At 42.0% G+C, this 16,583-nt stretch overlaps 1 protein-coding gene across 3 annotated transcripts in view; it reads left to right on the top strand.

Annotated features, from left to right (window-relative positions):
* The window catches only part of TMCO3 (transmembrane and coiled-coil domains 3), an 876,118-nt gene that overhangs the window by 115,272 nt on the left and 744,263 nt on the right, over positions 1-16,583 (top strand). For all 3 annotated transcript variants that reach the window (XM_044071216.1, XM_044071215.1, XR_006364786.1), the window contains exon 4: positions 869-1,060. In XM_044071216.1, the coding sequence (XP_043927151.1) occupies positions 869-1,060 (192 nt within the window). The remainder of the gene's footprint in view (positions 1-868; positions 1,061-16,583) is intronic.

A 16,583-nucleotide genomic window follows, 5' to 3' on the forward strand; every position in this document is an offset into this window, starting at 1 on the left:
TTATATCAAAATATAATGTATGTTTCAGTTATTTTAAACCTGCACTTTATTACCAAAATGGTCAGAAAACCATACTCATTTCTTCATTCAAACACATTTTTGAACCATCCTATTTTTCTTTTGTTTTTATTTTTATTTTTTGGTCATATAACCTTATTACACTATAACTTTGATTATTTATATGCAATGCATTATGAGTGGCCATTGTCTCCATCAGAATGCTCTTTTGAGTGAAACTGCTGTCGGTTTTTCCAGAAATAAATGTTTTTATTGAGTAATGCTCAGTGGTGCTGGGTTTTCCCTTATTTTTGGTTCAAATGTTTATAATACCGTGCATCATGCTTCTCTGCTTCGAGCAACAGTTGGTTTGTGGATTTACACACATGCATATAAACACATATACTCTGTTAGTGATAAAATCCTTTTTTCCTGACAAAACCCTTTTTATTTTTAACAACCATTATTGTATTATCTCTTAACACAAAGGCAAACTTGCATTTACATATAAAACTTCACATATATTCTTTCTATAAGTATCATCAATTCAACATTACATTAATTGATCAATTCCTGCCTTCCCTTAAACTTCATTCCTCCTCCAAAAATTATACTGCATATACTTGAACCACAATTTCCATTTTTTCTTTGTAATTTGCTCCTGTCCTTTTCTAAATGTCAGTTCTTTTGTCTCAGTTACAATATTTAGTACTTTAAAATACAGTTGGTTTAGACTTTGATTTCCATTTTCTAGTAATTTTTTTTTTTTTTGCAGCCACCAGAATTGAATTAACAAGGCCTTATTATGTCTAAGCAATTTAGATCCTGTATCCCATGTAGCTTGTTATTGCATACTTTTATGTTCATCTAGGTCAGAGGTGTCAACATTGAGGCAGTCCTCCGGGTCGAAGAGGATGATAATGACTCTGACAGAAACCTTTCTAGACGGGAAGTTGAAGATAATTTAGGGCTGAGTATGCTAATAGATTCTCAGAACAACCAATACATACTGACAAAACCCCGAGATTCTACTATACCTCGAGCTGATCACCATTTTATTAAGGTAATGTCTTTTCATTTACACTGTTTGGTCATTTTTTTCTTAGAAGTGTTTTGAATACAAAAATTTCACATCTCTCAGGATTTCTCTTTGCAATGATATGCCGTGTTCTTACACTTGATGAAGCTGTGGATTGGGGTGAGCATAGTATTTCACTCTAGTAGCTACTGACTAACTTTACTCTGGCCATGCTGTACACAGGTATGATTTTATCCAGAATTTGAAACTTTATCACTGTTTTGAAATTAAACAATTGCTTTAAAACCACCCTATTTAAAATAATATGTGTATTCCTTGTGTGTACCACCCTGTAATTGGAAGTACTCTGTATGTTAAATTTTGCTTGCTAGGCTGAATGTTTTATTTGCTGATGAAACACACATTGACCATATGTTATGTGCAGGGTCATACCAGTGCCATTAACTGTGACAGGATTTAGTCACAGGGTGTATCTCTTTAACTGTTTAATAAGGGATTTGTGCATAATCTCAGGAGCAGCATGAAGAATTTATATGCAACTTTTTTTGTCTTTGAAATAGCAAGTTGGGAGCAGCCAGCTTTACTCTAATGCAGAAGTACAGATTGATAAACTGTCGTGCAACCAAGGGTGAACATTGTGACACTAAAATAGGTACAGGTGGTACCTCACAATTCAACCACCTTGCAACTCGACCATTTTGCAATTCAACCACGCTTTCGCCTGCCTGGGCATCCCGCAATTCAACTGCCATCTCGCAATTCAACCTGGAAAGGAGGCTGAAAAGTCATTCATTGTTTCCTGTTGTGTTGTTTATGTAGTGCAGTTCTTTCTTTTAAGTGTTGCGAAAAATGAAGAAATGGGGCCAAAGAAGAGTGATACTGGCAGGAAAAATAAGTGGCTGACCATTGAAAAGAAGAAAGAAATTCCAGGTAAAATTGAGAGATGAGGTAAACTAGGACAAATAACAGAACAGTATGGCATTGCTAGGTCTTCCATCTCAACATTTTAGAGAAATAGAGACAGCATCATGGGTGCTGAGGTGTCCAAAGAAGCAACAAAGGTTTTGGACAGACACAGAAAAATGATTAATGAAGTTATGGAGAAGATGCTTCTTGTTTAAATGTAGGAGATTCAGATGAAGGGAGATCCAATAACTCGGACTATGATCTGTGAGAAAGCTAAGCTCATCTTTGAAGACATACAAAGAAAACAAAACTCCAAGAAGTAGCTCACAGCAGACAGAAGAATTTAAAGTAAGTAGGGTTTGGTTCCACAGATTTAAAAAATGAAGTGGCATCCACACTTCTGAGACAAGGAGAGGCAGCTAGTGCTGACAGAGAAGGTAGACAGAAATTTGTCGAGAGCTGAAGGATTTTTAGAGAGAGAAAGCTATCTACCAGAACAGATTTTAATTGCAATGAAAGAGGTCTTTTCTGGAAGAAATTGCCAAGTAGGACTTGCATAACCCAAGAAGAAGCTAAGATTCCAAGTCACAAGCCCACGAAAGATAGGCTGATACTCCTCCTGGCAGCAAACAGCAGTAGAGCTGAAGCCTCTGTTGGTATATCACTCAGAAAGCCCAAGATGCTTTGGAAAAAAGATTATAAAATCAAAACTATCTGTAATTTGGAAATCGAACACCAAAGCTTGGGTAAACCAGTCAGTTTTCAGGGATTGGATTTTCGAGGAGTTTGCTGCAAGTGTCAAAAAGGACCTGACAGAGAACAGTTTAACAGTGAAAGGTCTTTTGCTTCTGGAAAATTCCTCTGCCCATCCTTGAGAGCTGGAGGAAATTCTTCAGATAGACTATGATTTTGTCAAGGTTAATTTCCTGCCTCCAAGCACAACTTCTCTCATTTACTGTATGAATCAACAAGTCAATGCTTGCTTCAAGAGGCTCTACACAAATGCACTCCTTTCATGGCTCTTTGACGTGACCCATTCTTCGGATAAAACACTGAAGGAATTCTGGAAGATTGAGTTCAAGGTTCTTCATGCCGTGTCATTCATCAAAAGTGCGTGGGATGGAGTGTCGCAGAAAGCCTTTCATGCAGCCTGGAGGAAAACGGTTCCTTCTTTTTCCCAGGGCGAAACTGTGGATGAAGCAGCTGAAGATGCTAAAGCAGCTGAAGTGCAGCAAGACATCATTTACACAGCAGAGCACATGGACATAGGGGAGGTGGAGGAACTGCTACAAGACCATGACTACGAGCTCACAATAGAGGAACTTACAGCACTTTGCAATGAGCAGTTCAAAGAAAAAGAAAGGGAAATGTCTTCTGAAGATGAGGACGCCAGGAAAAAAGGACCTATGCCAGCAGCTTGCATTAAAGAACTTTTATCCAACTGGGAAAAGGTGTAGGCTGCACTCTTGGAGTGGCACCCCAACACAGGTGACGTCAACAGGATGATGGACTTGTTTAACAACACAATCATGCATCACTTCAAGACCATTCTGAAAAAGATGGACATACAAGTCACCCTGGACAAACGTTTTTCACCTCTACCTGCCAAAAAACGGAGGGAACAGGCAGGACAGGGTGACGAAGGCTCCCCCTCTATCAACTAAAGACTAAGTGGACTCTGTAAATAATGTAAAAATTGTGACTCATTTTCAGTTTTTGGCATGTACACTGGTGGAGCTGGGCAGAGAGAGAGAATGGGCACAAGTGTATGATGCTGACTCACCTGAATGAGCCAAGTAGGGGAACCACTGAGCAAAGTCCTGGGGAGGGGTTAAAAATCAGACACCCCAGTATACAGTGTATTGTTTTTTATTATTTCTTTTGGGGGCGTGGATAGGAAACTGTTGTAAGATGTTTTTAGTTGTAATTTATATCACATTAAAGTGAACTAAATAAAACATTAATCATAATCAGAGACAACAAATATTCATTTCATACCTTATATCGCACAATGATGTAAAGAGCATGCATTTTAGCTGGACAGGAAACATGTTAGCCTGCATTCTTAGATGGATTTGGCATCAAATAAATTTGTATGTGCGTGTGAGCCATAGTTTTATGAATGTACAGTAGTCCTCCATTCCTCCTCCATCCCTCCTCCACATCATGTTCTCCATTTAAGAGATGTTCTACACTTCACATCACAGTGAGCTATATATTTTAAAATTTTTTAGTGTATTTTTTTAATTTTGTTTGGGCCTGGAACAAATTAAACCGTTTTACATACATTTGTATGGGAAGTGGAGTCTCACAATTCATCCGTTTCGCAATTCAACCTCTGTTCCAGAACAGATTATGGATGAATTGTGAGGTACCACCTGTATTCTTGTTTAGCAAGTAAAACATTTATCTGTGATATTTGATGTCAGTGAAGACATGATTAATCCCACTCATGAATTTTAAAACTGGGAGAAAAGTGGAAAGAGTACAAAGGGATAAGAGCTTTGTAACGGACTATATTATGTTGTGTAAATGAATTTATTTTTTATCATCTGATGAGTGTGTTGATAACGAAAAAACACACTCAGACTGTGAATAGTTTGTTTCTATCGCCATTTAGGCCACAGCAGTCTTATGAAAGGCGAGAAAATAAATGCACAGTAAGGGAGGGAGATAGTGCTTGTGCTTTCCAGGTAGCAGTACCACATATAAATATTTTATTAATGATCTCTAATTCAGTCATAGGCTATTACATATGTAGATTAGAATGCATGAGACTCATTCACACAACTTTTCTGTTTGCCATCTGAATTCTTTACTTTGAGTTTATTTGAAAGTGTTTTGTTAGTTTTTTCACTAAAGCCTCATCAGAAATGTTTCTTTTTGGAGAAGACTGAAGAGCACAGAGAAGGTAACTTCGGTAATACAGTCTGGCTCTGCAGAGTAGACATTCAAACCCTTAGGAAGACCCAGACAACCAGAGATTGACCAGCTTTTTCAGTGTCCAAGAAAAGATAGAGTACCAGGCCAGTCAAAGACGTCTTCAACCCCCTTTTTCCCACTTTCTACATGGAGTTGGGGTGTCATGTCAACTGTCACCACCTCTCTAGATTTAATGCCACTCTCCTACCTTCTTTAGCAATTATACCTGACTGTCGCAAGTCTTCTCTCACACAGGCCATTCACCTCTTTGCTGGTCTCTTGAGGTAGACAGATCTTTTAATGAACTAAAAAGTATCACTTTTTTGAGCATGTGTTAATAACTTCTTATTTTAGTAAAGAGTAACTTATGTACAGATGCATCAAAGTTAGGGTTGGAGGCATTGCTATCCCAAGATATCCAAGGCAAGGGGCACCCCATATGCTGTATCCTGAGCAGTGCATAAAAGGAGGTACTCCTCCATTGAAAAAGTGTCCAGTAATCAATTGGGCTTTTTATGCCTTAAAACACTATTTGTTAGACAGGCAATGAACTGTTGGATATGCAAAATTGTGCTAGTGAGCACTATCCCTCCATCATCCCTTTATGTAAAAGTATCTCACAAGCCTGGCCTTGCCAGCAGAAAAGCTGATTGATTATCCAGGACCTGTAACCCATCCTTATGATTCTGAAATCCCTGGTTGTGCATGGGAGGGGGATAGTTGTAGCACGCTGGTTTTGGAGAATATGTATGTGCCATCATACTTGTACCTGGAATGTATACTTCAGAATGCAGTGTGGGAATATTCTTACAGCAGTTAGGTAAATCACAGGGTTTTTATATGCCAATTGCTATAGTATAAAAAGGAGTAACCTGGAGAACTAAACTCAGGAAGTTATTTTCTTGGCTGGAAGATCATCTGAAGGAAGACCTAAAAGCATGGAGTGAGAGAGCCCAGTCAAGGATGATACCATTTGCTTTATTTGAATTACAAGGCAAGTGGGCTAATACTTTGGTTTGTTGGAGGACTGAATTAACCTTTTGATGTGAAGTTGTTCAATCTCGCCGTTCATTCTTGACTGATGGGTTCGGAGTCAATCAGTCGTCTCCGGTACGGCTGTATGCAAGGATCGAGGTCTTCCAGTAGCTTAGGCCAAACCCCTATCCCATGATGCACTGTGATTTACATCGGATCTAGTTTGCCGCAGCATCTGATCAGAGGTTCCAGTGCAAGCTCAGGCCAGTACAATTTAAAACTTTTCTATTTAGCTTGTTTTTCATAGTTTACTAAAAATTTGTCTTGGGATTCTTAGATAGTTAGTTAGCTTTTTGAAGCTTTCTAGTGGTCCCCTTCCCGTGTGTTTAAAAATATTAATCTTTAACGTTTGGCTTCATGTTTTTGGCCTAGCTATCTTAGTGTGTGTTCTATAGCTTTTTCCAGTTGTCTATATAGTGTGTGTGTTTACATAGCTTTTTCTACTATAAATAGCCTTTTTCTAGTTGTTGAATTTTTTGGTATACTTTTTCTTAGGCTCGTTTGTGTGCATGTGTTGTTTAAAGCCTAGTAAATTGGTTATTATCTGCTCTGCATGTTTTTATAGCAGTTATTATGGCAGATGATAAAGACAAACACCCATAGTCTGGTTTTAAAAAATGTCTGTTACGGATGGACATGTAACATGTGTTTTATTGTTTAGGAGCTGTCCACTTACAAGAGTCTTGTGCCATATGTCATTCTTTTTCTTCGAGAGTGTTGTTAGAGAGGAAAAGGAAGTTGATGGACAGGGGCTTGATAAAGCACCCGTTTCAAGAGGCTTTGAGTGACCATGATGTGGCCAATAAATCTTCCAAGTCCTCTAAATCTTCTGTGGAATCTAAGGACTTCAAGCATTCCAAGAAATCAAAAAAAAATCGGAGGATTCTGCGACATCATCTCCACAGACATCGGAGCCGACTGTCTTTTCTTTTTGGAGCTGACCCACAGCTTTGGAGCCAGTATCCGAAGTGCCTCAGTCACCATTGCTTCAGTTGGCACCATCAGTGCAGTCGTCTAGGTCATCTGTCAGTCTGTAGGATTTGGATAAGGATTGATTGGTGCAGAAGCTTCTACAGGCACCAGGCCTTGCTAAATTGTTGTCGGCTCCAACCCAAGCAGATTAGGAGCCGAAGAGCACTACTCTTGCTTGGACTACTACTCCGAGCTGTACCAGCCCTTCGGAGCCAGAGGAAGCAGACCTGTTGATCGTGGAACCTTTGGAGCAGAGACCTGCTCCAGTGTCCTTGGCTGTATACACTCTGATGTCCTTGGTGCCGACTGGGATCTCTAGCAGCCGACACACTCCAATCGGATCCGGGGAGGATAGTCGGACCGACTTGTCAGTGCTGACTCTTCCTCTCGGGGCTTTGGCTCGGATGAGCTCGGCTCCTACCTCCGGTTCGGAGCCCAGGGCCTCGGTGCGGGAGGGTTTGACGGTTCCCTCGGATCAAAAGATTCCTTCCCATTGGAGCCGTGATGCCTTCGAGCCAATGAGGAGAGCTTTGTCCCCCAAGACATCCTCCACTTCAGGCCTTGCTTCCTCATCCCCTAAAGCACCTGTGTCTGCTTCTGCTTCCATCGTCCAGGCTAAGCATAGAGACCCAGAGCCTCAGGTAGCTCCACAGGGTGCCCCTGCTCTTCCGAGACCTCCCCAGATGCTCCCACTGAGGAGGTTCCCAGGAAGAGATTGTGCAAGATGAGACACTTGTACTCCCCACAGGAGTCTTTAACATCTGATACTGACTTGGATGAGTCAGAAGGATCCCCGTGGTCCCCCTCTGAGGATATCTCCTTTGCTGAGATACTTGAGATACTTAGGCAGAGGGGTGATTGGCAGTCCAAAAGCCCTACTGAGGATGAGTAATTTCTACTGAAAGCTTTCGGGTCTCAACCCTCCACCTCTTGGGTGTCTCCGCCCTTCGATGAGCTCATGCAGTTGGTCTCTCGAAGTGCGTTGGAGTCACCTGAGTCCATGGAGCCTGTTCCTAGAATGCCTGAAAAGTTTATATCAGCCCCACCAGGCATCAACTTATTCAGGCAAGGGAGTGCACACTGTCACTCTGCAACCATTTAGGTATAAGTCAACTCAGAAAAGTCTGCCTTGTCGCCATCGCAGCATATCGTTTTTATCGGGGCAGAGCTAGACATCTCAACCACCACTCTAAGGCCACCAATCAAAAGAGTCTTTCTTCTTCGTCAGCATGTCAACACATTGGTATCGAAAGACAGAGCACCAGCTTCAGCAGTTCTGAAAGTATTGGATTTGATAGCTGCAGCAGTCCTAGCCATACCATTAGCAAGAATGCATATGCAGATCCTTCAGTGGCTGTTGTTCACTCAATGGGCTTACCAGAAACTTCCCATGGACCACACAATATTGATTACGAGCTCTTACAAGAAAGATCTCCAGTGGTGGTTGACATCTCTTCATGTCACCATAGGATGTCCCTTTGTTCTATCCCCTCCAGTAGCCATTGTGACCATGGACGCTTCCCTGATTGGGGGGGGGGTCATTTTCAGGGAAAGACTGCCCAAGGCACATAGACAGATCTGGAGTCGCACTTGCATATCAGTGTTATGGAAATGAGAGCAGTACTTTTGGCATTGCAGTACAATTCAGACAGACAGTATGTCAGTAGTCTGGTACTTGAACAAGCAGGGGGGAACCATATCTTACCCCCTTTGCCAAGAAGCCCTCAGAGTTTGGCAGTGGGCTGTTTCCTCCCAGTGCTTTCTGTTGGCAACGCATATCCCGGGGAGATCCAGTGTGATAGCAGACAAACTGAGCAGGGCAATCTTGTTACCGCATGAGTGGTCCCTCAAGAAAGAGATTGCGGGCAGGATTTTCTGCAAATGGGGCCTGCCAGTCACGTCATCACAAAATGCGGAAGCTACTTTGCACTGATTCCTCCTCTGGGAGAAGCCCCAAGGGATGCACTCTTACACGATTGGCCCCCAGGTCTCCTCTATGCTTTTCCACTAATCCCATTGATACCCAAAGTTATACAGAAAGCAAAATCCCTGGGAATGACCATCATTCTTATAGCTTCTCATTGGCCTTGGCAGATTTGGTTCCCATTCCTTCAACATCATCTCTTAGAGGATCCCTGGATTCTGGACCCAGTTCCAGACCTTCTGACACATCAGTCGGGGGACCGTCATCCTTCTCTGCAGTCACTGAAGCTGACAGCTTGGCTGCTCCAGTTCCCGTCATAGCCAGGCTTCATAACTTTTCCAGTGAGACAAAACAGATCCTTTTGTCTTCTCATAAGCCGTCCACTAGAAGATTATATCTTAGTAAGTGGAAGAGATTTTTTCCATGTGGGCTTCTAAGCATAACATTGATCCTTACCAAGCCCCCTTGACATCCATACTAGAATTCTTGACTATGATTTTTAACAAAGGAGCGGCAGCAGCAACAGTTCGGATCCAGTTGGCTGCTATATCTAACTTTCGTCTTGGGATTGACAGGTTAGATATCATATCCCACAACTTATCCAAGGCCTTTCTCAAGGGGACATTTCATATGAGACCACCTGTGAAAACCCCCTATTCTCCATGTAATCTAAATGTTATGCTGTCACTTATAATCCCCCCCCCCCCATTTGAACCAGCATCATCTTGTGACCTCAAATATTTGTCGTGGAAAACCATTTTTCTGGTAGCTATTACTTCTGTCAGCAGAGTGTCAAAACTTCAAGCTTTATCTATCAGCCCTTCTTATTTGATTTGTCATGCTGGTAGAGTTTCTCTTAGGACAAATCCCTCCTTTTTGCCCAAAGTTTGTTCAGAAACCAATATCAACCAAATTATTGAGTTACCAGTTTTCTTCCCTAATCATTCCAACAAGTTGGAGTATTTGCTGCACAAATTTGATGTTCACAGACAGCTCAGATTTTATTTGGATAGAACAAAAGATATCAGGAAATCAGACCGGCTCTTCGTTTCATTCTCCGAATCCAGAAAAGGTAGACCAGTGGCTAAAACAACTCTGTCTAAATGGTTATCTGATTGTATCACCTTTGTCTATTCAGTTGCTAATATGCCTTTGCAACACAAGATTAAAGCTCACTCAACCAGAGCAGTTTCTACATCCTCTGCATTCCAAGCCAAACTGCCTTGTGCAGCAGCCACTTGGTCAAAACCTCATACCTTTATCACTCATTACAAAGTTGATAAGGCCTCCAAGGACAGGGCTTCCTTTGGGTCTACGGTCCTGAAGAATGTACTCCCGTGAGCCACCCGAGATTGATGGTGCTAAGAACGCTACCCATCAGTCAAGAATGAATGGCGAGATTGAACAACTTCACATTAAGAAGTTATGTACTCACCATAACGTTCCATGTGAGTTGTTGTTCTCACCTTCATTCTTACGTTTCTCCCTCCTTCCCCCTCCTGGCTGATAGTTGACCTAGATGTTGGTCTCATCCTAGTTGCTCAATTTCTTCTTCCTTTCCATAGGAGGATAGCTCATTTATATGGTTATAGTACACGCAGCAAACAAGATCTGAGGTAATTCACAGTGCATCATGGGATAGGGGCTTGGCCTTGAGCTACTGGAAGACCTCGAGCTTTGCATACGGCCGTAATGGAGCCGATGGATTGGCTCCGAACCCATCGGTCAACAATGAAGGCGATATGAACAACTCACATGGAACGTTATGGTGAGTACATAACTTCTTATTTTATATAGTCCTTTCTCCAGTGTCTGCCTGTTTTGGATTTCCTATACCCACACAAATATATTTACACACAAATTTATTTATATACACATAGGTATAGATTTATTATCTATCTATATATTTATTCATATGTTTTTGTGTGTGCGTGCGTGTGTGTAATATATATATATATATATATATATATATATATATATATATATATATATATAGGCTTAAAAACCTCAGCTTTGGCCGGCTAAGAACTTGCTGTATTCAACTGGACGTATAAGAGAATTTAAGTACCTTTATCTGCACTTTTTTTTCAAACAAATACAGTATTTAAATTGATTTTGACTGTGTTGCAGGAATATTAACTGAACTGGAAGTTAGTCAGTGTTTGCTGAATTTTGTTATTTGCTAGTAATTACAGGTGTGGGGTAGCCACATTCTTTGATTTCCTGTCCTTGCCTATTTAAGTGGTACAGTGTGAAATATTTTCTGCTTAAAAACCTCAGCTTTGGCCAGCTAAGAACTTGCTGTATTCAACTGGACGTATAAGAGAATTTAAGTACCTTTATCTGCATTTTTTTTTCAAAAAAATACAGTATTTAAATTGATTTTGACTGTGTTGCAGGAATATTTACTGAACTGGAAGTTAGTCAGTGTTTGCTGAATTTTGTTATTTGCTAGTAATTACAGGTGTGGGGCTAGCCACATTCTTTGATTTCCTGTCCTTGCCTATTTAAGTGGTACAGTGTGAAATATTTTCTGCTTAAAAACCTCAGCTTTGGCCAGCTAAGAACTTGCTGTATTCAACAGGACGTATAAGACAATTTAAGTACCTTTATCTGCACTTTTTTTCAAAAAAATACAGTATTTAAATTGATTTTGACTGTGTTGCAGGAATATTAACTGAACTGGAAGTTAGTCAGTGTTTGCTGAATTTTGTTATTTGCTAGTAATTACAGGTGTGGGGTAGCCACATTCTTTGATTTCCTGTCCTTGCCTATTTAAGTGGTACAGTGTGAAATATTTTCTGCTTAAAAACCTCAGCTTTGGCCGGCTAAGAACTTGCTGTATTCAACTGGATGTATAAGAGAATTTAAGTACCTTTATCTGCACTTTTTTTTCAGAAAAATACAGTATTTAAATTGATTTTAACTGTGTTGCAGGAATATTAACTGAACTGGAAGTTTTGACTCTGCTCTTCAGTTAGTCCCTCCCATCCTCCCTGTTTTTGTTTTGGTGTTAATCCTAGTGGCCTTGAAACTGCCCGCCCCTCTTGTAAATTTGTGTTTGGATACTCCTGGGCCCATCTCATTTGCTCTCTCAACTGAGTGCAGTGAGATCATATTCTGATTTCAGGCACTCCTACTGTGTACAAAGAAAGCATCTGGGAAACAGAAAAAAAAATTAAGCTCGTTTCCTGCCTTTCCTGTTAAGTGGTATAGACTATTTGTAGGCTTCTGAGCCCCCAAGCCCTTCTGTGTTGGAGGGAAGCCTTCTAGCTTAGTTTTTTTTTTCTTATAACTAGCCATTTTTCTAGTTTCAGCACTCAAATCTGTTTCTTTGATCTCAGCACTTGTTCAGAAAAAAAAAAAAAATCATCTGCTTTTACTGTACTTGTGTTTCTACCTATTTATTTTACTTTTGCATCATCTTAAAAGTACTCAATTGTATTTATTACTGCTTGGTGTAACTCATTCTAAGCCTTTTGGTTTAAACACTTGGGCTTCGGACCAGTTGTTTTGCACTGACAGGGTTTGTGGTCTGCACTGTAGTGGCAGAACAGGTAGCTTACATCCTTCTAGGTTGGGAACTGCTGATTGAGGGCTCAGTGTCTGTTATTCTAAAAGTGTATTAATTCTGGTTTAAGCACTTGGGCTTTCAGGCCAGTTATTTTACATTAAGAGGGTTCGTGGTCTGCACTCTTGTGGGAGGAGAGGTTGAACTCTGCCCTTCTGAGCTGGGAATTTTTGGTTAAAGGCTTATAGTGCATGCATATCTGAACTGCTTCTTACTGAAGTTGGTGTGCCTTGTTTGCTGTGGCACAGACTGGATTCGGGCCTGCTGGATCAAGCTTTGTTTGTGTAACTTGAGCACTAATCCAGGCATTCTCTAAAGTATTCAATTGTATTTATTACTGCTTGGTAGTAACTTGATTAAAGTGTAGCTATCATTCTAAGTCTTTTGGATTAAGCACTTGGGCTTCAGACCAGTTGTTTTACATTAGGAAGGTTTGTGGCATGCACTGTGGTGGCAGGACAGGTAGCTTTCATCCTTCTAAGTTGGGAACTGCTGATTGAGAGCCCAGTGTCTGTTATTCTTAAAGTGTATTAGTTTTGGTTTAAGCACTTGGGCTTCAGGCCAGTTATTTTACATTAAGAAGGTTCATGGTCTGCACTCTTGTGGGAGAAGAGGCTGGACTCTGCCCTTCTGAGCTGGGAATTTCTGGTTAAAGGTTTATAGTGCCTGAATATTTGAACTGTATCTTACTGAAATTGGTACACCTTGTTTGCTGTAGCATAGACTAGATCCAGGCCTGCTGAATCTAGCTTTGTTTATATGCTTGTTGTTTGTTTGCTTGTTATTTCCCTGGAATGCTAATTCCACCTAATACGCGGCTTCTCAGTGCTTCTGTGGATCACTGGTGATATCTGCATTGCTTACTGTACTTATTTCCTTGTTTCACTTGAAAGATAGTTACTGTTTGTCGTTTTTGCATTTAAGTTACCTGTAACACATTGCACTTAAGTTACCTGGCACTTGCTCACTAAAGCAATTATATAAGTCAGCACTAAAAATTAAAAGCACTACACCCTCACTCCCCACTGGCACTTGTTTTCAATTATTAAGGAATTCCCAATATTATTCTAGCATGTCCAAAGGTCAGTTGTTAATCTCCTCTACGGTCCAGCTGGTGAATCTGGGAATCTTGAGGCAATGTTACAACTGCCTCATGTACACAGACAACCCTCTCCTCCTCCCAACAAATTCCAACACATGTGAGAGATGCAACCATATAGCCAAACTGGAGGCTAAGCTCTCTCAACTCGGTACTGGCATAACCAGTCAGGAGGAGAAGGAAACCACACTCACTACGATTCCAGTCTCACATAGACCTACCACAACAGCAAACCAAACACATAATCACACAAAAACATACTCGGAGGCTCTAAATAAAGATCTGCCTAAGCAGCAGAGACCTCCAAAGCAGACACCCAAGCAACCGCTACCCCAAAACAAAACACGTGCAACACATATCTCACAAAGCCAGTGTGCCGAACAGTCACAGCCCTTAAGACTAAACAACACACCTGATACACTTGTAATAGGTGACTCTATCGTCAGGCACACTGACGTCCCGCTCACCAGGCTGAACAAGGAGAGGGTCACGGTGAGCAGCCTGTCGGGCGCTAGGATCCGCCACGTAACACAAGCACTCAGGTCACTCCAAGGCAAGTACAAATATGACTCAGTCATTGTCCATGCTGGTGTGAATGACCTGAGACGTGCTTCCCTGGACTACATGAAAAGAGACATAAAGGAGCTCTCTGAGCATGTAGCCCAGGCCGGTATGACCCTGACCTTGAGTAGCATCTTACCCTCACCAAGAATGATGCTACAATATGAAGACAAGATGATCAATTTCAACAGTTGGCTTAAGTACTGGTGTCATTCAAAGGGGATCCAATGCCTGTCAGCTTGGGATGATATGCTCGACAAGCCACGATGCTTTGCTAGGGACGGCTTGCACCTGTCACCCCTGGGCTTTCGGATATTGGCAAAGGCTCTTGCTACCCCCATAGTGCCTTTTTTAGGCAAGGCTGAAAAGACAAACCCACCTCCATAGGTATCACAAGGGATAAGAAACTAAGAGTAATGCTACTCAACGCCAGAAGTCTAAACCTCAAGATGCACGCACTCAAAACTCTCCTTAGCATGGAGAACATCGATATCTGTGCAGTAACAGAAACCTGGTTCTGGGCTCCCGAGAGCACCCCAGCACTACCAGGTTATACCTCATACCATGCTTTTCGGCCCCAAAACTTGGACCGAACCACAAAAGGAGGGGGAGTATCGATATTCATCAAAGATACCCACACCTCCAGGTTGGTGGCAAAGCACGAAGCATCAGAGACTATCCATGTGCAACTAACAGTGGGTAAAACTGCCTTCCAGTTTATACCCTGCTACAGACCACCCTCCCAAACCCAGGAACCCCACTCGGCCTTCTTGAGAACACTGGAAAATATGAAGGCCTCTCCAAACACCATTATATTGGGCGACTTCAACTACCCAAACATAGACTGGGAGCATTACTCTACCTCCAACACCCTAGCCCAAAGGTTCCTAGAATTTATAAACTCAAATGCTATGGAACAACTTGTTACCACTCCCACAAGAGGAGAAAACATACTGGACCTGATCATCACCAACATGGGGACTCTATGCTCCAGACCAGAAATGTATCCCTCACTGGTAAGATCAGACCATAAACTAATCTCACTGGATATTCACATCCCAACCCCACCCCCTGCCCAGAAAACCACAGTGAAAAACTTCTCTAAAGCAAATTTCACACTCCTCAAAACCGAGGTGGAATCCTACAAAGCCCGCGGGCCTGTGGAAAATACGGCCCAGACCGCAGAATCCTTTATAAACGCATTCTATGAACACCTTCAGGAATGCATGGATCATGCGATCCCAAATAAAACCAAGACCCAATCCTCCAAAGGCAGGCGTCCTGTCTGGTGGACCCCAGCCATAAACAAACTGTACAATAGAAGGAGGAAGCTACTAAATGATAGAGCAAAATCCCAAAAAGGGAAGGCATCACTGATCAGTATTAGCAAAAAACTACGGGCACTCATAAAATTGTCTAAGGCCAGCTTCGAGAGAAAAATTTCACAGGACACTAAGGATAATCACAAGGCTTTCTTTAGTTATGTTAGGAACCTGGGTGGTAATTCCCAGATATGCTCAGAATTAGTCCAAAATGACAAAAAATACACTGAACCCACAGACATTGCCAACATCCTAGCTGACAGGTTCAGTGCAAACTTCTCCCTCCCCCCCACCAAAAGGGCAAATATCTATTCCAGCAGAGTGCTGCCCCCCTGACATCTCAGATGCTCAGGTAAGAGCCGCCCTCTCCAAAGCAAAAAACACAGCATCAATGGGACCAGACGGTGTCCCAGGCTGCGTCCTACATGAACTCCAAGAAGAGCTAAACCCAAACATAAAACTACTGTTCAATCTCAGCCTTACTACAGGATATGTGCCCAAAGAGTGGCGTACAGCAACAGTGGTCCCTCTCCATAAAGGTGGTGCCTCAACGGATCCTGGAAACTATCGCCCCATAAGCCTGACTAGCTTGGTCTGCAAAGCTATGGAAAGGATCATCATGGACCTTATAAGTAAAGATATTGGGGACCTACAGACACTGGATCCTACCCAGTTCGGCTTTGTTAAGGGCAGATCCTGCCTCTTAAACCTGGTTGATTTCTTTGAAACAGTCACCAAGGCCATTGATGAGGGGAAGGTGGTCCACACAGCCTACCTGGACCTCGCAAAAGCCTTTGATACAATACCCCACTCGGGCATTATAGATAAGCTCACCAGCTTAAATATAAACCCCTATGTCACTAGATGGATTGCAAACTGGCTCAAGGACAGAACCCACATGGTTAGAATTGCTGGAGCCATGTCAGACTCCAAACCAGTTACAAGTGGTGTCCCACAAGGCTCAGTCCTGGGACCTCTCTTGTTCGGTATATATTTCTCGGAGGTACAGGCCAACACGGAAGGACTGCGGCTGACCAGGTTCGCAGATGACTGCAAACTGGGCGCCATAATTGACTCTCCAGCTGACACAAGCATCCTCCAAAAGGGCCTTATAGAAACAGACAACTGGTGCCAGAGCCATGGCCTCAAGCTAAATGCCAAAAAGTGTATAGTCATCCCCTTTGGCAAAAACAAAGTGCCCACAAATTACCACATAGGTGGTAATCCATTAAGTA

Source organism: Protopterus annectens, chromosome 5.part0 (genome assembly GCF_019279795.1).
Source record: "Protopterus annectens isolate FY-2018-M chromosome 5.part0, PAN1.0, whole genome shotgun sequence".
NCBI lineage: Eukaryota > Metazoa > Chordata > Ceratodontiformes > Protopteridae > Protopterus > Protopterus annectens.